Source organism: Cnephaeus nilssonii (assembly GCF_951640355.1).
Source record: "Cnephaeus nilssonii genome assembly, chromosome: 19".
In the NCBI taxonomy this organism is placed as follows: Eukaryota; Metazoa; Chordata; class Mammalia; order Chiroptera; family Vespertilionidae; genus Cnephaeus; species Cnephaeus nilssonii.
The window spans coordinates 46,945,357-46,968,353 of NC_137090.1; the positions used below are offsets into that span (position 1 = coordinate 46,945,357).

Sequence of the window (22,997 nt, forward strand, 5' to 3'; positions counted from 1 at the left end):
AGAGAGAGTCAAAGAGAGAGGGAGAGACAGAAACACTGATGTGAGAGAAACACATCGATTGGTTGCCTCCCACATGCCGCCAACCAGGGCCAAGAGCCTGCAACTGAGGTACATGCCCTTGACCGGAATTAAACCTGGGAGCCTTCAGTCCTAGAGCCAATGCTCTATCCACTGAGCCAAAGCAGTTAGGGCGCTGTTGGGATTTTGACAGGGATTGCATTCAATCTATATACTGCTTTAGATAATATGGCCATTTTAACACATATATATATCCTTATATATAACATATATATATATCCTTATATATAACATAATATGGCCATTTTAACATATATATATATATATATATATATATATATATATATATATATATATCTTTGAGGGAGGATTAAAAAGAAAAAAATCCCAACAGCATTTCTCACAGAAATAGAACATAAACAAAATCCTCAAATTTGTATGGAACCACAAAAGACCCAAAATAACCAAAGCAATCCCAAAGTGGGGGAGAGGGGGAGTGTAGGGATGGGAGAACAAAGCCAGAGGTATCATACTCCCTGAATTCAAACTATAAAACAAACCTACAGAAATCAAAACAGCATGGCACTGGCAGCAAAACAGACACATAGACCAATGGAACAGAATTGAGAGCCCAGAGATAAACTCACACATATATGGGCAACTAATTTTCAACAAAAGAGCCAAAAACATACAATGAAGAAAGGGAAGTCTTTTCAATAAATGGTGTTGGGAAAACTGCAAAGTCACATGCAAAGAAATGAAACTAGACTGCGCTCTGACACCATACACAAAATTTAACTCAAAGTGAATTACAAACTTGAATATAACAACTGAAACAATAAGATAAGTAGAAAAAAAAAACCCATAGGCACTAAACTTATGAACCTTGGTCTCAGAGGGGTCTTTGTAAACTTCTCTCCAAAGGTAAGGGAAGTAAAAGCAAAAATAAATGAATGGAAGTACATCAAATAAAAAAGCTTCTTCACAGCTGAAGAAACCATCAACAAAACAAAAGGGCAACCAACTGAATGGGAAAAGATATTTGCAAATGACACATCCACTAAGGGGCTAATATCCAAAATGTATAAATAACTCATACAACTCAGCAAGAAAAAAAACAAACAAAAAATAATCCCATTTTTAAAAAATGGGCAGAGAACTGCAATTGATAGTTTTCCAAAGAAGACATACAAATGGCCAATGGATACATGGAAAAATGCTCAACATCTAGTTATACTGAAAATTCAAATTAATACCACAATGAGATATCACCTCACATTCATTAGAATGGCAATCCTACCTAGTAAAATAGTAATATGCAAATTGACCGCACCTTCGTCACACCCAAGCCACGCCCACCAGCCAAAGCCATGCCCACCCGCCAATCAGGGAGAGTATGCAAATTACCCAACAAAGTTGGCGGTTAATTTGCATACGCTGAGGGATGGAGGAGTGAAGACTGAAGACAACTTAGAAGGAAGGGGGAGGAAAAGTGGAAAGCAAGGTGGCTGCCAGAGGGAAAGCCCGGTTGGGGGGTGCGGGGCAGGGCGGGGTGGGGCGGATTGGAGCAGAGTGGGGTGGGCGGCAGTGGCGTGTGGGTGCAGGCGCGGAGGCCGCAACGGCAGCGGCAGCGGCAGTGCACGCGGCCACAGCGGCCACTTGCAGGATTCTTCCTGCAAATGGGCTACTAGTTATCAATAAGACAAGAAATAGCGAATATTGGAGAGGATATGGAGAAAAGGGAACCCTCATACATTGCTGGTGGGATGTAAATTGGTGCAGCCACTATGGAAAATAGTGTGGAGGTTTCTCAAAAACTGAGAGTGGAGCTACCATGTGACCCAGAAATGCCTCTTCTGGGTATTGAAAATATTTATTCATAAAGATAGATGTACCTTGCCCTGACTGGTTTGGCTCAGTGGATAGAGCGTCGGCCTGCGGACTGAAGGGTCCAAGGTTAGATTCCGGTCAAGGGCATGTACCTTGGTTGTGGGCACATCCCCAGTAGGAGGTGTGCAGGAGGAAGCTGATCGATGTTTCTATCTCTCTATCTCTCTCCCTTCCTCTCTGTAAAAAATCAATAAAATATATTTTTAAAAAAGATAGATGTACCTCTATTCTCATTACAGCATTATTTACAACAGCCAAGACATGGAAACTACTCAATTTTTGTTTGATTGAATGAAGAAGACATGATACATCCTCTCTAATAAAAGAAAAACATGCAAATTGACCGTACCTTTGCTACACCCACAAGCCACACCCACCAGCCAATCAGGGTGTGTATGCAAATTAACCCAACCAAGATGGAGGTTAATTTGCATATCCAGGTGCAGAGTGAAGACTGAAGACAGCATAGAAGGAAGCCAAGCTCTGCAGAAGGGAGTGAAGCTGCAGAGAAGGAAGCAGGCGGGGCAGGGGAGAAGGGAGGGAAGCAGGCAGGGCAGTGGAGACCACAGCAGGAAGCCCTATTGCAGGAATCTTCCTGCAACGGGCCTCTAGTATTTATATAATGTTATTAACCAATGTTAGCCCTATACATTTAATAAAAAATAAAATATTCAAGTTGTCCAGTGTTCAACAAAAATTATCTATAATAATAAAAGCATAATATGCTAATTAGACCAGATGTCCTTCTGGACGACCTTCCAGGTGAAGCCGGGGCTGCAAGGGAAGCCTGGGTTCCAGGTGCCAGCGGGAAGCCGATGCTGGAAGCAGGGGGAAGGAAGGCCTACTGTTGCACAAATTTCATGCATCAGGCCTCTAGTATAAACATAAAAATACTAGAAAGTATAGTCCATATATAATGAAAAAAGTAATCAGTAGAAATTGTCCCCAGGAAACCCAGTGGTTTGACTTACTAAACAAAGATTGTAAATCATCTATTTTAAATATGTTCAAATAGCTAATGGTAAACATGTTCAAAACTAAAGAAAATCATTAGAACAGTGTATCACCAAATAGAGAATATCAATAGAGTTAGAAATTATAAAAGGAGCCAAATTGAAATTTTGGAGTTGCAAATGACAATAACTGAAATGAAAATTCACTAGAGGGGTTCAACAGCAGAATGAAGCAGGCAGAAGAAGCAAAATACTTGAAGAGAGGTCAATTGAGATTATCCAGTCTGAAAAACAGAAAAAAGAAAATGAACAAAGCCTCGGAAGCCTTTGTGACATCATCAAACCTCAGCATTTGCAAAACAGGAGCCCCAGAAAGAGAGAAGGGGTAGAAAGTATATTTGAAGAAATAATGGCTCAAAATTTTACAAATATGGTGAAAAAATAATCTACACATCTAAGAAGCTCAGCAAGCTTTAAATAAAATAAACTCAAAGAGATCTATATCTAAACATATCATAATCAACTGTAAAAAGCCGAAGACAAAGAGAGCATGGGAAGCAGCAAGGACAAGCAGCTCATTATATGAAAAGGATCCTTAATTACATTAAATTGTTTCTCATCAGAAACAATGGAGGCCAGAAGAATGAAGTAACATATTCAAAGTGCTGAAACAAAAATGAATAACTATAAACTAAGAATTACAGCCCTGGCTGGTTTGGCTCAGTGGATAGAGCGTTGGCCTGCGGACTCAAGGGTCCCGGGTTCGATTTCGGTCAAGGGCATGTACCTCGGTTGCGGCACATCCCCAGTGGGGGTGTGCAGGAGGCAGCTGATCGATGATTCTCTCTCATCGATGTTTCTAACTCTCTATTCCTCTCTCTTCCTCTCTGTAAAAAAATCAATAAAATATATTTAAAAATAAAAATTAAAAAATAAGCTAAGAATTACATATCCACAAAAACCATCCTAAAAAATCGATAAATTAAGATATTCCCAAATAAACAAAAACTGAGAGTTTGTCACTAGTAGACCTACCTTATATAAAATGCTACATAGAGTCCTTTGGGTTGAAATGAAAGGACACTAAGTAGCAATTCAAATGCACATGAAGAAATAAAGAGCATCAGTAAAGGTAACTATCTAGGTACTAGTATATATAAGAAAACAATATAAAGGTATCTTTTGTTTATAACTCTTTTTTCTATTTCATTTAAAGATAACCACTGATGGATACACAGGACATAAAGCAATTTCTGATAATAAGAGTATAAAGGAGAGGACAGGAGCACACTTTTTGCATACTATTGAAATTAGGTTAATATTAATGTGAATTAGATTATTATAAAGTAAGATGTTAATTATAATCCCCAGGACAAATACTAAGAAGATACATCGAAATAGATAGGGGAAAAAAAGACAAGGGAATTAAAATAACATACTAGGAAATATCCTTTTAAGACCAAAGAAGGCGATAATAGAAAAGCTGAGGAATAAAAAATACATAAGACAAATAGTAAAATGGTAAAATAAGTTATTTTTATATTAAATGTAAAGGGATTAAGCTCTTCAAATAAAAGACAGAGATTGGAAGAAAAGATTAAAAACAGCATGATTCAATTGTATGCTGTCTACAAGAGACTCCTGTTAGAATAAAAATCACAGTGAGGTTAAATGGAAAAGAATGAAAAAAGATAATCCATATGAAACAAGAGCTGAAGTGGCTACCCTAATATCATGCAAAATAGACTTGCAAACAAAATTGTTAATAGAGTAAAAAAGGACATTATATAATGACAAAAGTGTGAATTCATGAAGAAGATGTAACAATTATAAGTGCATATTTACCTAACTACAGTATTCCAAAATACATGAGGCAAAACTCACATAACTAAAGGGAGAAATAGACAACTCAACAATCATAGATGAAGACTTCAATACCACACTTTAAATAATGGCTAGATCAACTAGACTGAAGATAAGCAAGGAAAAAGATCTGAAAAACATTAGGAACCAACTAGACCTAACAGACATATACAAAACATTCCAACAAATACCAGCAGAGTGCACATGAACCTCAAGAGCATATGGAACTTTCTCTAGGATAGGCCTTACGTTAGGTCAAGTAACACATCACAATAGGTTTTGAAAGATTAAATCATATTAAGTTCTTTGACTATAATAAATTAACTTAGAAATGAATAACAGAAGGAAACATGGAAAATTTGCTCATAGGGAAATACATAGCAGTAGATGCCTACATTTCTCTAATCAATAACTTAACTTTCACCTTTAAAAAACTAGAAAAAGAAGGTCAAACTAAATGTGAACCACAGAGAAGGAAAATAAAGCTTGAAGCAGAAATCAATGAATTAGAGAATTGAAAAATCAATGAAACCGAAAGTTGATTCCTTGAAAAGATGAAAAAACCTTTGGCTAGACAACTGACAATTATTTACTTAGACTGACCAAGAAACTAAGAGAGAAAACTGAAATCACTAAAATCAGAAATGAAGCAGAGGACATTCCTATTGACTGATGGAAATGTTCTCTAATTAGATAGCAGTGATGGTTGTACAACATTACGAATATACTAAAAACCACTGAATTGTACACTATGACTTCTATGTTATACAAATTCTATCTTTATTTAAAAATTTAAAAATGTATTATTATAAAACATTAAAGAATAAAGGATGTGTGATTTTTATGATACTACAGAGTACAAAACTTTTCTAGGGATTATCATTTCTATCTCTCCTACTTTGTATCCTCTAATTTTATTTCTCTTATCCCTTGTCTCCCACACTATATATACATAATCTTAATTTTGGCAGAAAAAAATGTTAGGTCAAGAAGACAGATAGCAACTATGTCTGTTTTTACACCTCTGTCATATTCAAAAGATGGATATCAGTCCAATCATGACAACTCTCCAGAAAGGCAATCTATCAAATTAGTCCTTATTAAAAATCAATTAAGAATATTTATTGAGCACTTATCAGTACGTATACACAAGAGATGAGTAGGAGGAGGAGCCCCATAAACAAGAGCATTGACCATGTCCGTCATCTGTCTATAGATTCACTGTAATTATGCAAGGTATCAAGAACCAATGTGAATGGTATGTTGGGGCTCCCATTCAATGGGAGTGATAATGGTTTAAGAATGTCTCATAGCTGAGGTTGGAGTGGGAGGCTCATGGATTGGTGGAATAGTGACTAAACTACTGGGTTTTCTGGGAACAAATTATTTTCCAATACTTAAACTAAATCCTACCGAATTGTGGTTGGGAGGTTTTAAAAACATATAGTTACAAATTTCAGATGACATAATAAGGTTTGACTCCGTCCTTGGGGTCCAGGTTTGACATGCTAGGAGAGTTGCTGTCAGTCACCTAAGGGTTGGATAAATCACCGGACACAGGCCCTTCCCAGCACCCACTCATCAAGAATGCAGTCACACACCACAGACAGAGGATACCTATCTATATAAAAGGCTAATGTGCTAAGTGTTCTTCCCTCTGTCTGACCGGTCGCTCTGATGCACACTGACCACCAGGGGGCAGATGCTCAATGCAGGAGCTGCTGGCTGCAATGACTTGGCAGCAGTGGTTCTCAGTGACGCACCCTGAACCAGAGAGGTGGGAGCACGATTTCTCATGGGGCCGTGCGATTCCACCTTCAGCCGTGGGTTATGTTGTTGCTGGGGCACTGTCGGCCCCGAATCTGGTTTACTGCACACTTGTGTTTGCATTCCACACCCTGTACGACAACAACTTTGCAGAGTGCCCTCTCGCACTCTGGGACCCCTCAGGGGATGTCGGAGAGCCGGTTTCGGCCTGAACCCCACAGGCCAGGCCGAGGGACCCCACCTTCCGGAAGGACCTCCCCCTCACTCCACAGATGCCTTTCAAGCCATGGCACTACCCCAGGTGTGGCCAGCCAGGGAGGGATGGTGGGAGGTTGGCTCCATGGCAGGTCTGGCCCATCTTGCCCAGTCCCACCCACCAGCCACCTTCTAATTAATTTCCTTTCAATGTGTACGAATCCGTGCACCGAGTCACTAGTACACATATATACCCAAATCCCCTTCTACCTGCTATGAAGCCAGTGTGCCTGCCAAGTTCTTTGGAGGGTATAAGGAAATTTAGGGACATATTTTACTAAATAGCTATCCCCTGATAGATCCCCCTGGAAGTTCCATTTACTCTTTTAATCAATTGGGATAGCATTCATTCCCTGGGGTTGTTTATATTGCACTCAGAGGAAAAATAATTATTCACATAGTACTGGAGTGGCACAGAACAGCCTGTAAAACCTTTGTCCATGGCAAACCCATTAAGTGATCACAATACCCTTTCCAAATAAGCCCCAATGTGACCTCAGACTACTTCTCAAATGGCTCTAAGCAGCCACCACCACTAAATTGGGATTGGAATTGTAAAATGAAATCCATTTCTGTCCTGGAATAAAATTGAGCCCACAGACTTTAAGTAAGCTCCTTCTCTAAGCCCTCAGTTAGTATTTTCAATTACAGTTGACATTCAGTGTTATATTAGTTTTAGGGGTACAGCATAGTGATTAGACATTTATATAATTTAAGAAGTGATCCTCCAATAAGTCTAGTATCCACCTGGCATCATACAGTTATTACAGTATTATTGACTATATTCCCTATACTGTAACTTATATCCCCCCCCCCCCCCACAATGACTATTTTGTAACTATCAATTGCAGTTATCACTCCTTTTACATTTTTCACTCAGCTTGCTATTCACACACATCTGGCAACCATCAGTTTCTATCAGTCTGTTTCTGTTTTGTTTGTTCATTTATATTGCTCTTTAGATTCCACATATAAGTTAAGCATATCAAACAGAAGGCCCTCAATTATTTTTAAACCTTTCCACTTGGAACACTTCAAGCTTTTGTGAACACAAGCTTCCTGGGGTAAACACCAATTCCAAACATAATAAGTTTACTGGAATTGGCATTATTTGGGACAGTTCTGCCAAAATCCAGACATTTAGTAGGTAACAGATATCAGTATTCATGTGTGTCATACGTATAACATTTCAAACATTTCTCTAAATCCACATCTAGTATTGTTGTTTCTTAAGAGAAACAAGTGAGGGTGGTAGAGGGACTGGCCAAACAGAGTGGGCGGTAGGTAATAGGTAAAGGAGGAAGAAAAAGAAATGGTTGAGGAGCAAAGGGGACAAAAGGTCAGTAGACAGCAGAAGGGACTGATCTGCCAAAAATCAAGGTCGAGGCTATGACAGGAAAAGGAGAGAGCACTACATGCTTCAGACAGGGCTTTCCCGGCACATACTTGGGATGCTTGTAGGCCATGAGGCATCGCTCATACTTTCCCACCATGCTCCAGGCCATGACTAGGCCATCAACACTTCCCGAGAGGAGATGCCACTGGTCAAAGCACAGGCACTTCACAGCTCCCTCATGGCCGCTGAGAATCTGCAAGAAAAGTTGCTCCTGTTTTCAGCCAATCCTCAACTCAAAGTGTGACTCCTCCAAGGGCCAAAGCTGGAAGCTTCTTTAGGTAAATTACAAAGCCACTCTCCACCAATCTCTGAGTACTACTCACTTGGTCTTTAGCTAGCCAACTTTACTTTTGCTCTAAGGAGGCTCCCTCTCTCCAGAGCTCCCTCCCCAGTGAAGGGCGAATGGATCAGGGAGAAGACTGCTGTTGGGTCTGTGGCTGAGGCAGGCCCATCTCTTTGGAGTACCAGAGAGGGCCGGGATCATTGTCCTCTTCTGCCAGAAGGAGAAGGGCCAGGTGTCCCATCCCCAGCTCCTTACCAGGACCCAGTGGGCACCTGGGGCATCCTTGTGCCTGCAAATGCTGGTTAGACCACAGTGACAACAAGATTAGTGGTAAAAAACTGTGACCCTGTGCTCCTGGCATAAATGATATCTCACCACCACCCACGAGGGCCAGGGGGTTTCAAATCCAGCAAGAACATTTTATGTATTTGAACATTCAGGCACTTTCAATATACAGCCAATGTTCTCATCAGAGAGTAAGGGGAAAAACCATTGGGATTTTGTTCCTTCCCTTACCCATGCCAGAATCAGGGTAGAATATTCTCTATTGCTGTAAAAATATCCTGAGCCCATCCATAATGTCTAATCAGAATGCAGCCTTCCTATACCACCCCCATGACAACATGGGTCACATGGGCCCTGACCCTCCACCAACAGTCAATGGCCCATTTTTTTTGGAGGGGGGCTTCCCCTTCAGTTCTTTAGGACTGCCCTTCTGGTGACTGTAACTCAATTGCTCCCAGGTTGTCTAGGAGCGACCATCAGTCTCCTCCAATCCATCACCGCCAGTGCCCCATTCCCTCCACAGCCTACTGCCCCCACCTTTACCACCTGAGCCAGGACAATGTGCCACACTTTCACTATTCCTCGCTCACAACTGCTCACGATGTAGGTGTCATTGATCCTGGTGGCCAAGATGGGGTCTTTGTGTTTAAACGTCTTCAGGCACTTCCCCGTGTCTACATCCCACTCTGAAAGGGAGGAGAGAGAAAGGTGAGGTCAGACAGAGGGATGAAAGCAGGTTACAGGTTTGTTCAACACCCCATCACAGAAGCTAAGACTAGTGGAGCCCATCAAGTCAGACCCCAAAAGATCTTAGTCTGGCCCAGAACCCCCACAGTTTCACCAACAGCTCCATGTACCTTCAACACAGAGCTCCCTAATCATGGGCCCTTGGGAGATCCAGCAATGCCTAAATCGTGACTCTAACTGAGGAACTTAGCCTTGGGGTGCAAGTGCTGGACAGCTCATCTCCAATGATACTTCTCAAGCCTAAAAAATTCTTGCATGGAGATGTTGGAAAAAATCATGGCACGTGTTTCGTGGCATCATCTTTCGAGATGCTATGCTCCTGACTGACACCTTCCATCCCCAAAAGAAAAGAAAGCTGTCTATTTCCATTTACATTTTTTAATATTTCTGAATCTGATTTGGATTGTACTAATTGAGAGGTTATCACAGCTTGGGGCAGGTTTAGTGCTGCTTCTACATAGATGGTGCTAGAGCTTCTACATAGATGGTGCCCAGTGTACTGTAAGATGGATGGATATGAAAATAAATGGGGGAGTGGGAGAACAGAGCTTAAAGGTAAAAATTGAAAGTGTGCACCATGAATTCAGGGATAAGACTGTTACAGTCAGCTTCATCAGCCCTAAAGTACCTCCCCGGCAGCAGAATGAATGACCTAAGACAAAATGACCACAGCTAATATTTATATAGCACTGCCAACAAGCCCAGCATCATTCAAATTGCTTGATATGTATTAACTCATCTTCACAAGACAAATACTATTATTATTTCCCACTGTACAGAGGGGGAAACTGAGGCATAGAGAGGTTCAGTAACCTGAATCACACAGGCGATTAGCATATTACGCTGGGATTAGAACCCCGGGAGTCTGGATCCAGAGGTTATGCTCTTAACCATGTATACCAGATTAACTTTAAGTATGTTTTTCTTATTTTACATACATACTGGCTCTTTTATTAAATTAGATGTGTGAAACTTGAAATGTTAATTAAAATATTCTTGGGAAGGGGCCCTGATTTAAATAATTTAAAACATGGGGAGTTACCTTTCAGGCCTCCAATTGTCTCTTTCTCCTGGGTCTTGGAGACCCAGGCAGGTTCGAAGAGCCCAGGGGCTGCTGGCAGGGCCAGGCTTAGGGTAAGAGAGATATTTTGATAGTTTTTGCATCATGTGTATTAGTTTTGACTTTTCAATGCTGCATTAAAATATGTAATTTGATTATGAGGTTTTATTGGTGCTCCCTCAAGTTTTATACCTGAGTTAAAGGCCTTAACTCCCTTTGCCCTAGTTCGGCTCTGCCTGTGGTCTCACAGGATTCTCTCAAGCGTAAGGCCTTGTCTACCCTTGCATCTTCAGATCCTCACCCTTTCATCCTTTCTGCTCTACTTCTTAAAGCAATCATGGCAACAAGACACATTCAGATCAAGGAGAGCAAAAAGGTAGGGAGTATCTTAAGCAGGTCTGAGTGTTTTCGTTTTGTCACCACTCTTTCTCCCTTTTCCACATCTTTTTCCTCCACCTCCCCCTAATGTGCTGTGGTTTTTGGGTCCCTTGCTTTTCTTCTTGCCACTTTTTCCTCTGGATTTGCAGGGAACTTCTCACCCATACCTAGAGCTTCCATCTTTCATTATCATTGCTAACCACCAAGACAACATACCTGGAGCTCCAGACTGGTGTAGTCACACCTGCATCTTCCTACTGCAATTCTCACCTGGGTAACTTTGGGAATTTCATACTCAATGTATTAGCTTTCGATTGCTGCTGTAACAAGTTCCCACAAGGTAGATGCTAAAAGCAACACACACTTACTATTTTACAGAAATCTGACATGACTTCAAAAGGCTAAGATCAAAGTGTCAGTAGGGTAGTGTTCCTTTATGGAGACAATGAGGGAGGGGATCCACTTCCTTGCCTTTTCCACCTTCTAGAGTCTCCTACATTCCTTGGCTCATGCCTCCCTTCTTTTATCTGCAAGCCAGCAACATTGCATCTCTCTGGCCATTCTTCCTTTTAGTCACATCTCCTTTTGATCACAGACAAGAAAGTTTGTTTTTAAGGATCCATGTGATTACCCATGGCCCCACATTGAAAACCAAGGATAATTTCTCCATTTTAAAGTCCTTAAATTAATTACATCTGCAAAGTCCCTTTGGCCATACAAAGTTACAGAGTCATAGATTTCGGGAATTAAGACATGAATATCTTTGGTTGGCCATTATTCTGCCCACCTCACTCAACATGTCCAAAATTGAAGCCATTACTGCCTCCTCCATTCCTCACCCTTCCCTATTGTTGCCAGGAGATTGGGTAGGTTGCAATTCCTTGTCACTAGTGGAGGTGGGGTTCTTACAATATCTTTAGTAAGGAATTTTCTAAGACTCACATAGGAGAAAGGATGGTTTTTATTGTCATGGAATTATATTTCTTGGGTTGCACAGTCCCATGTCTCTTAATCCAGACCTGGAAAATACGTAGCTGGGCCTCCAGCAGAACCCAAAGCAGGTTCAGTGTCCAGAGTTTTCATTCCATGATGGAGCTGGGTCTGATATAGTATTAAGCTACCATTAGTCCATTAGTCCATTGTGTGGGTCCCACATGACTGTGGGCCACATGAGTGAATTCCAGGGAGTGTGTCCCCAGCCACAGTAGTTCCAGAGCGCAAGAGCCAAAAGAGAGAACTCCCTTGGTTCTGGAGTTAAGTGTCTCAGATTTCACACCCTTCTGTTCACTGACTTGCTCCCAGTTGTGACTGACAGGTAAGCATCTTCCCAAATCATTCAGACCTTACTGGGCATGCACCTATTGTCCAGTCCCTTCAACCCATTGATCTGTGGGAACAGACTTGGAGAATGTTAAACTGTAGCTTTCTGGCAAAGCTGTATAAATAGCATGCCTATATTATTTAGTCTCCCCTTTATTACATTTCTGTTAATTAATAACCAGACTATTATAATGGTATCACTACTATTCCCCTGTAGTTCCTATTTACATCAATGGCATTTCTATATCCCCAGTGTCCTGAGTTTAAAAGTCTGGCCTCATCATTTGTGCTTCTGTCTTTCTCACTTTTCATATCCAATTGGTGGTAAAGCCCTGCCAATTCCCCCTCTGTAAATATCCTTTCAGGGAGTCTATGCCATTTAATGTAAACTCGCACTGCCGGAAAACAATCATTGTCACTAATAGAGAAATGTGAAAAGGGAATCAGAAGGCTGGTCAACCTTAATTGCTCTGAATGGTCGGAGCTAATCACTCATTGTTTAGTTGAGACATTGGTAGTTAAAGCAGCCTCCACCTGTTAGTCATATGTAAATTCTTGCTGATTGTCTATTATTGGAATTTCCTGCCTAAAGGATATGGGTGTATCTCATAACCTTAATAAAAGGGATAGCAAGGCCAGAGCAGTGGTAGTCCTCCCCTTAGAGGTGGACTCCTGCCTAGCCCCCAATATTCCCAAATTAATACTTTTCTAGTCTCTTTCATTTGTGTGCGGCCTTCTTCAGAACCTGAACCCTGAACCGGAACCCTGAACCACTCGGGATGTGAAAGGGGCTCCAACATCTCACCTTCTGAGTTTCTTTACTTGCCTGCTCTCCAATAATATAAAAACACCACAGTCTCTAAACTGAGTAGTGTCTCACTTTGTCCCCTATCTCCACACGGTCACTGCCCTCCAGATCCTTCTTCCACACCATCACTAGAGTTATCTTTCTCAAAAGCACATCTACACTAATAAAAGAAACATGCAAATAGACCATCACTCCACTACACACACCAGCCAATCAGGAGGGAATATGCAAATTAGAAGGACAAAGATGGCGGCTGCCCAGCTGCTCCAGGTGCAGAGTGGCTGGGTGGGGCAGGATGCCTGCTATGAGAGGGAGGGCGGGGGGCGAAGGGGCACTCTGGCGCAGCGAAGAGGAAAACTTCAGACTTTGGAGTCTGCAGTGAAGACCAAGACACCAGACTCCAGCTGGAGTCTGCAGCAAAGATGGCATACTCTGGCTGGAGTCTTCAACAAAGATGAAGACGGCAGACTCCAGCTGGAGCAAAGGCCTGGGTCCCAGGTGCTGGAGGAAAACCAGTGCTGGAAGCCAAGGGAAGGAAGGCCTATTGCACGAATCTCTTTGTGCAATGGGCCTCTAGTTTGATCATGTCAGTCCTCAGCTTAAGATGCATTTATACTAGTCCAATAGGATAAGGTTCAGTTTCCTTCCATGATGCAGAAGGCCCTTGATAATCTGGCCATAAACAAATTATCTTCAACATCACACCCAGCCATACCAGCAAGGGGAAATTCCCTGAACACATCATTTTATTCAACCTTCTATGGATTTGCCTGTGCTGTTCCTTCTCCTTGGAACGTCCTCCACTCTCTCTCAGGAACTAAATAGCATCCTGTCTGTGCTGTTTTCCCTCCTGCTCTTAGTTCCATGGTCCCACAGAACTCTGCATGTCGGTTTGGGGCGTATAATTTAGAGTCAGACACTACCACTCAGCAGCTTTAATTTAGGGGAAATTGTTTTTCTCTCTGAGTTTGGATCTCTCATCTGTATCTACCTCATAGGGTTCTTATGGGGGTTAAATAAGATAATATATATAAAGCACCTAATAGTCAAAAACTTAGTACTCAGTAAGTGGCTGTTGTTATTAGTCACATATTATATTCCCCCTCATATATTTATATATCTATTTTCATTAGGAAATGATAAGCCTCTGGAGGAAATAAAAAGCTGTATTGAAAGAGCCATATCATACTCATTTTATTTCCTTAACTAGAGGCCTGGTTCACAAAAATTTGTGCACTCAGGGGGTCCCTCAGCCCGGCCTGTGCCTTCTCACAGTTCGGGAGCCCTTGGGGGATGTCCACCTAAGCCACAGTTGGACATCCTTAGTGCTGCCAAGGAGGCGGGAGAGGCTCCCACCACCACCGCTGCACTCGCAGCCTTTAGCCCAGCTTGTGGCTGAGTGGAGCTCCCCCTGTGGAAGCTCCACTGACCACCAGGGGGCAGTTCCTGCATTGAGCATCTGCCCCCTGGTGGTCAGTGTGTGTCATAGCAACAGGTCATTTCTTGTTGTTCTGCTGTTAGGGTCAATTTGCATATTACCCTTTTATTATATAGGATAGCTCACACAGTGTCTAGCATATTGTACATATTCAACCAACAATTGTCAAAGAAATGGTTCAATAGGTATATAGATGGGTGGGTGGATAAAAAAATAAGTGGATGCCTGTAGAAATAAGCAAAATATGTATTTTGGCAACCTATGGATTTGGGGAAACTTCTTAGAAAGTTAAGGGCATTTCTTCTCACCTTTCACCTGGCAATCTTTTGCTCCAGACACGAGCCTTTTCTTATATAAATCAATGCAAGTGATTGTCCCCTGGTGGCCATTGAAGATTCGTATGCAAGTCCCACTTTTCAGATCCCAGTATCTGCAGGAATTAGGCCAAAAAAATGTTTTTCAGATTTTCTTAGGACCCAAGGGCTTTGTAGATCAAAAAGTAGTTGTAAGGCAGAAAAGTTTCCTGGTCAAGTTCAAGGCCTGGAATTTAATCTCAGTTATAGTACCTAGTAGGTGTAACTTTGGGAAAGCTACTTCATTTCTGTGTAGGCTTCATTTCTTGATTGATGAAATGGAAGTGATAATATTAATAGTTACCACATAGGACTTTTGTGAATAATTAAATACACAAATGCAGTGATTGTCAACCCAGAGGGATTTCCACCCTCAGGGAATATTTGACAATGCTTGAAAATAGTTTTGGTTGTCACAAGCGGGGATGGAGGTGCTACTGGTATTTAGTGTATAGAGTTCAAGGATGCTGTTAAACCTTCTACAATGCACAGGAGTGTCTCCACAGAAAGAATTCTCCAGCCCTAAATGTCAATAGTGCTGAAGTTGAGAAATCCCGTGTTAAGGCATGTAACATGAGAATAGTAACCAACGTGTAGAAAATGCTTGATAACTGTTAGTTGGTAATAGGTGGGAGGGTCCCTGGAATGACCACCAGGCCAAAATTCATGGCACTGATTCAATGATAGAGCTGATCTTCTAACTGTCCTATGGCCTTACCTGTTTGTCAGAGCCAACTACGCACCTACGGTGTGTTTAATGATGTCCCAGGAGTCTAAAAAAGCATGCTTTGAATTTCGGTTTCTAGCAACTTGGCCAACCATGTATACAGGTTGTGTTTCTAAATTTATATATAAAATATATTTGATAAACACTTGTTGAATAATAGAAATAGAAAAATTACCACAGCCATGTAGATCCAAAATATTTTATGCATATTTCTGAAGCATATCTAATGGATATGTGGAAACATGTATGTGTCACACTGCTTTTTAATAAACAGGCTTGCCTGAGGTCTCTTAACTACCATTGTTACAGATTTCCACTTCAGCCAGATTATTTCTGTGGCAGGGCACAGGGTAATGCTTAGTTAGTAGACTCTGGAGCCAGGATGCCTGAGGTCCAAGCCAGATCCATCACTTACTAGTGGTGTGATCTTGGATAATTTAATAAACCACCCTCTACCTCAGTTTCCTCATCTGTAAACTGGGGATAATAATGGCACTTGCCTTATACAGTTATTATTAGATTTGCCATAATATATGATTAATGATAAAATATAATAATTATTCTTAATAAGACATTCTTTGAATGTGAAGATTTTCTTCTAATATTCCCAAGTGTCCTATGGCCTTACCTATTTGTCAGAGCCTGCTATGTACCCACAGTGTGTTTAACCATGTCCCAGTAGTCTAAAAAAACACGTTTTGAATTTCCTTCTCTAGCAACATGGCCGACCATGTGTCCAGGTTGCTTTTCTAAATACATAGAGAATATGTATTTGATAAACACTTGTTGAATAGAAATAGAAAATAAATTATTTGATTTTGTAAACTTATAAATATACTTGCTATAAATGTACTCCCTTCAAAAAGGAGATCAAGATAGGATGCCTGTTCTTACTACTACTGTCTAACTGGAAGGCCCATGCACAGTCAGGATGAAAGAAGAAAAAGAGAATACTACAATTATTGGAAAAAAAGATAAAATATTGTCATTATTTCCAGTTGATAAGGTCATCTACATAGACAAACCAAATCAACACACATACTTTTAAAATTAATAAGAAACATTAGCAAAGTTGCTGGATACAAAATTAAACTAGAAAATTTTTTATCATTTCTCCATACCAATAATAATCAATTTAAAAGATAAATGAAAATAAAATACTATTTACAATAGCAACATTATAAAGTTCTTAGTTATGAAATAAAAAGCTTCTGCATAGCAAAATGAAAAGGGAGCCCACTGTATGGGAGAATATATTTGCTAATGATACATCTGATAGGGGGTTCATTTCCAAAATATATAATCAACATATATAACTCGACAACAGAAAGACAGACAATCTAATTAAAACATGGGCAAAGGACCTGAATAGATACTTCTCTAAAGAGGACATAAAGATGGTCAATAAACATATAAAAAATGCTCACTAATCATCAGAGAGATGCAAATTAAAACTACAGTGAGGTATCAAATCACACCTACCAGTAAGGTTACTATCAATAAATCAACTAACTATTGCTGGCAAGGATGTGGGGAAAAGGGAACCCTAGTACACTGCTGGTAGGAATGCAGATTGGTGCAGCCACTGTGGAGAGCAGTATGGAGTTTCCTCAAAAAATTAAAAATGGAACTGCGGTATGACCCAGAGGTCCCATTTCTGGGAATATATCCCAAGAGATCTAAAACACCAATCAGAAAGAATATATGCACCCCTAGGTTCATTGCAGCATTAACAATAGCTAAGATTTGGAAATACCCCAAGTGCCCATCTGTAGATGAGTGGATAAAAAAGCCATAGTACATTTACACCATGGAATACTATGTAGCTACAAAAAGAAGGTACTCTTACTCTTTGTGACAGCATGGATGGACCTAGAGATTACGTCAAGTGAAATAAGCCAGTCAGAGAAAAACAAATATCACATGATTTCACTTATATGTGGAACCTAATGAACAAAATGAACTTGCAAACAGAAGGCATGGCTACATGGGACAGACTGACAGATATCAGAGGAGAGTGGGGTGGGGGGTATTGGAAGAGATCAACCAAAGAACATATATGAATATATGCATAGCCCATAGACACAGACAATAGTGTGAGGAATACCTGAGGTGGCGTGGCAGCTGGGGAGATGGGTGCAAAGTGGGGGGAAATGGAGTACACCTGCAATACTGTTAAAAATAAAGATAGATTCATGCACTACAGTTAACAATACTGTACAATATATTCAAAGTTACTAAGAGAGATCTTAAAAGTTCTCATCATAACAACAAAAAAACTGTAACTATGTGTGGTGATGGGTTTTGTTTATGCCTAAAACAGAAATGTTATATGAGAATTATACCCCAATAAAATTTTTTTCTGAAAACTCATATATACAGGCACCAGGGGACAAATCCAAGAACACCTATGGCAGCACTCCTTGAAAGAATAGAAAACCTAGAAACAATCAAAATATCCATTAACAACAGAATAAATAAATGAGTTAAGATATATTCATCCAATAAAACACTATATCTCAGTAAAAATACGTTAATTACTGCTGCCTACATCATATAGATGAATCTCAAAATCATAGTTCAGTGCAAGAAATCAAATATGGATGAATTTTTAAAACAGTTTCATTTATGTTAAGTTAAAAAATGGACCAAAATAATAAATATATTTGGAGATATATAACTAGGTTGTAAAAGTATAAATAAACCAATAAAAAATACAAGGGAATAATTAGTATAAAATTTAGAATAACATTACCTCTGGTTGGGAAGAAGAAAGAATCAATAAGGGAAAGGCACATAATAGGATTTGGAGACTGACAATGTTTTATTTCTTGGCCTGAGTAATGAGTACAATGGTCCTTCTTATAATTCTTTAAAAATAAATGTATATATACATTTCAAACACTATTTTACTTCCATATCCTATTTCATACCCACAAAAAATACTTTCCCCTGAAGGAATCTATGAAAAGAAATATAAATTGGGCCTTCATCTAGGAATGCTAAAAAGATACTTTCTGATTCACAGTCTTCAACTAGAAAATACTAGTAGATCTAATCATTGTTATAAGCCTATCTCATCCAAAGTTTAAGCAATATACAAGTTTTTGGTTTTTACTTTGCCAAAAAAGCAAAATGCTGAGGGCTATTCTAGAAATTAGTATTATTTAGGATAACGTTTCAATAACAACAAAAAGGAAAAAGTATATGTACTTCTTTGTTCCACAAACTGGACTTAGGCCCTGGGTTGGTGAGAACCACAACTCGTTGGCCCACTCACCTGATACTCAGGTCATAGCTCCCGCTCAGGAGAAAGTTTTCCGCCTCGCACACGAAGAGGGCACGAACACTTCCAGTGTGGCCTCGGAATTGGACGGGGATCTCCTTTGCTTGTAAGACGTCCAGAAGCTGGATCTTCCGATTGGATGACACAGCTACCACATCTCCCCCAGAATAGTGGATGACTCTATTTCTGTCCCACCTGGGTTGCCAGGAAAAAGGATGATCCATGAAAAGAGAGTTAGTGTCTGGCCTGGAACTCACTAGCACGGTGGTTTCACCTGCAAGTATATGAAAAATCAAGGCCTTCCAACAAGGACAGTAGCCGAGATAAAGGCCTAGTATTAATGGGCCCTGATACATCACTACCTCATAGCATAACAGAAAATCCATTTTGGGTAAATTTAAAACCTAAAGACAAAGGGCAAAAACTACAAAAAAATCTGCTAATTAATGTATGATAAATCCCCAAGAGAGAGAATAGGAGAATAGAGTATGCAGTATTTCCCAAACTTAAAATGGGAAACCTCAGAGGAACACAGATGGGAAGCCCTATACCCACTGCATATACCACTATTTCTTTTTTTTAAATTTTTCTTAACCAATATCCAAGTCCTGAGCTAATAGGAGCCATGGGGAATGCAAAAATGAGTAAGATATGGACCTTGACTTCAATGAGCTTGTAGTCTGATAAAACAAGGTGAGTTGAATTAATTTTTCAGTCATAATATTATTAGCAAATAGATAAAATATGATCAGGATGACCAAATAATTTATTATCCGAACATTTTTTATTGTGAAAGGGGACACTATTATTAATTACTCCAGGATCACAGAGTAAAGTGGGATTGCTTCAGTAGAAAGGGATGTATGGTCACTCTAAATATGAGAAGCAATTTTGTCCTCATTGCATTTGTCATACCTTGAGTCCAACCAGGCACCATCTTTTCTAAAGAGTACCTATCACCATACCACTCATAAAAAGTCAACTTTGCCTGTCTCCTATGTGCTCTGTCTTTCCCTTAAGGACTGGTCAATATGCAATTTGTTAGTATGACTCACAGCCAAAAATAAAATAGATATGGCCTTCACAAAACCTTGTGAAAGAAGAGTGAAATCCTAGGCCTAAAGTATGGTAGAAAGTTGATTATTAAAGGGTCTTCTTACAGCATATCCAAATGATGTCATACTATGTAGTTATCGTAAATACTATTTTCATATTTAACATGGAAAGATACCCACAGTATTTTGCTGGAGTGGGTTACAGAAATATGTATAGCATAACCCACTTCTATTTAAAATATATATTTATGCATGCAAAAACAATTCTAGAATAGGCACCAATATTAATGGTGGTTATCTCTAGAAGACAAGATTATAAGAGATCTTTGCTTTTCTCTATACATTTTCTTGCATTTGGTGGATTCCTTCCCCCCGCCCCCCCCCCCCCCCCCCCACACACACATACTAAGCATATTTTACTTCTGATATTAGAATAAAACAATAAAAATCTTTCAAAAAGGAAAGATTTTATGCACATAAATTGTGCATAAGTTTGTTGGTCAGTATACCCAAAATTTATAAGGGGAAAAATTCCCCCACTCACTGCTGATAATAGTGCAAAAAATCAAGCACCTATTCTCATGTTAATTTAGAGCTTGAGGTGAGGAAGGATTGCCTTTCCAAGTGAACAAGGGTCATGGGAATCCTAAGATGCCAGTGTGGGCAATTCAAGGATCTCTGAAGACCTAGATTCAGACCCTAGTACCTACGTGTCAGAAAGAATATGGATGTTGTATGTCCCACAGAAGACATTTCTCTCCTCCATCTGGATCTGCTGGGTTTCCTGGTTCTGGTATGCCGTCCACAAGTTGTTTTCATTCTAACAAGAGAACACTTGGAGTTAAAGTACAGTGTCAACTTTACCCCTGTAACCCCTAGAGCAGGCATCCTCAAACTACGGCCCGTGGGCCACATGCGGGTGTTTTTGCCGTTTTGTTTTTTTACTTCAAAATAAGATATGTGCAGTGTGCATAGGAATTTGTTCATAGTTTTTTTTTTTTAAACTATAGTCTGGCCCTCCAACGGTCTGAGGGACAGTGAACTGGCCCCCTGTTTAAAAAGTGTGAGGACCTCTGCCCTGGAGTCTCCCCCGGCAAGGACACAAGGGCCCTGTTCAGGCTGTGGCTGTTGCTATGTGGTCATGGGGAAGGGCCAAGGAGCAGGCAGAAAGGTAATCTGTAAGTTAGAAAATAATGAGTCCAAGGTCCTAATTCTTCCCCCATTTCTTTGTGTTTCATATGCATTTTGATTCCATGAACTTTCAATATTGCTGATGTTCAACATTTAAAAAAGTGAGCTCACAAAGGGTATACTCACAGATAAAGGCACATGTCCCTTTTGACCAGCCATTTCATGCAAGTAGGGTTTCACATTTACATTACATATACTTGACAGTACAAAGTATATTCATGGGAACTGCAATATGTGAAATTACTGTTACGCACTCTATGCATTCGCGCTTCAAAGTTTTCATACATCTACAACCTTAATTTCTCCTTACAGCTGCCTCGCAAAGTACATCTTTCACCCTACAAAGTGTTCTCATCATTTTACAGATGAGGTATCTGAGCCTCAGAGAGGAGAAATCAATATATCAAATCTCAGCAGAGGTGCTTGCTTTCCCTTTCCCTCCCTCCTTCTCTCCCTCCCTCCCTCCCTCCCTCCTTCTTTTCTTCCCTCCTCCTCCTTTCTTCCCTATTTTTTCTCTCCCTCCCTTAATTAAATACTTTCTGAGCAGCTATAGCCTGCCAGGCATGCTGAATTCTCGCACAGATGACTCAACTGCACTCCTAGTTCCATTCTTCTTCCCAGCCATACTCTTCCCTCTCCAAAAGCAGAAAATAATACACGACCAGGCAACCAAAACACAGGGTGAGTTTGTCATGAAAGCAAGAAGACCAAACCATCATAATTGCATCTGGCAGACCTTCTAGGAACATCGCTTCCTAAGTCTCCTTCCAAACCTTAGGCATCTTCATGCCTGTAGACTCTTCCTCAGGATGGCTGCTTTCCTCAGCTTACTCTCCTTTTTTTTTTTTTTTAATATATTTTATTGCTTTTTTTACAGAGAGGAAGGGAGAGGGATAGAGAGTTAGAAACATTGATGAGAGAGAAACATGGATCACCTCCTATTGGGGATGTGCCTGCAACCAAGGTACATGCCCTTGACCAGAATCAAACCTGGGACCTTTCAGTCTACAGGCTGAAGCTCTATCCCCTGAGCCAAACCGGTTAGGGCAGCTTACTCTCCTTCTTAATCTTAACCAAGTAGTGATATCCACCTATAAGTCTCTCCCCAGAAGAATCTATCAAGCTACCTGCCCTCCAGAGGGCCAGCCCAGAGTCCAAGCAGCTCTGTTATCTGCCTTGAATTAAATGAGGTTTCCCTGGCTTCTCACAGTTATGCTGGAATTCCTTGGCTCTTGCTCAACAATTAAGTTTGGAGAGCTTAGAATCTACATGGTAGAGTCATTGGGAGGAATAAGACCTGAGTTCAAATTCCAGCTCTGCCACTGACCAGCTATGGGAGCTTGGGCAAGTTTTCCAGCAACATGGCCTTCATTTCCACATCTAGAAACTGGGAGCAATGCTATATACCTGGCCTAAGATGAATATCAAGTACATAATGTGTACAAAGCCCTAGGCACCATACCTGGCACACTGTTTGAGCTCAGTATCTATTGCAATCAGCACCCCTCAGCAGCACTCAACCTCCACCTTTTCCTAGCAGACCCCTTAACTGTTTTGTCTCACTGCTTCACATGTCCTCATCTGGCCTCACATTGTCTCTCTGTTCCTAAATTATACATTTCTAAAATATTAAACCCTGTCTGGGTGGTTCTTTTTTGTCAGGCACTTATAGCTCTTTCACCTAAGGAAGAAGCATGTTCGTTTCATTAAACCTAACAGAGCAACAGGCTTGGGAAGAGCAGGTCAGCATTTCACTTGTATTTGTCTCTGTTATTCTGCTGGTTAGGATCCCAAAACTCTCTGTGCCACAGTCTCTTTATCTATAGAATGAGTGAATGGACCAACTCAAAGATTTAAAAAATTGCAAGTCAAATGAGTTAAAAAAGTGTATTTACCTTAGCCCATATTTTTTTAAATGCTTTTA

The 22,997-nt window shown here is 40.4% G+C and overlaps 1 protein-coding gene across 1 annotated transcript in view; it reads right to left on the bottom strand.

The window, feature by feature from the left end:
- FBXW10B (F-box and WD repeat domain containing 10B) overlaps window positions 1-22,997 on the bottom strand; it is a gene marked incomplete at both ends in the record, with an annotated part of 45,803 nt that overhangs the window by 14,902 nt on the left and 7,904 nt on the right. Inside the window, 5 exons of the mRNA XM_079799107.1 lie at window positions 8,193-8,335; window positions 9,248-9,396; window positions 14,770-14,891; window positions 18,822-19,022; window positions 20,593-20,702. Coding sequence (XP_079655233.1) covers window positions 8,193-8,335; window positions 9,248-9,396; window positions 14,770-14,891; window positions 18,822-19,022; window positions 20,593-20,702 — 725 coding nt within the window. The remainder of the gene's footprint in view (window positions 1-8,192; window positions 8,336-9,247; window positions 9,397-14,769; window positions 14,892-18,821; window positions 19,023-20,592; window positions 20,703-22,997) is intronic.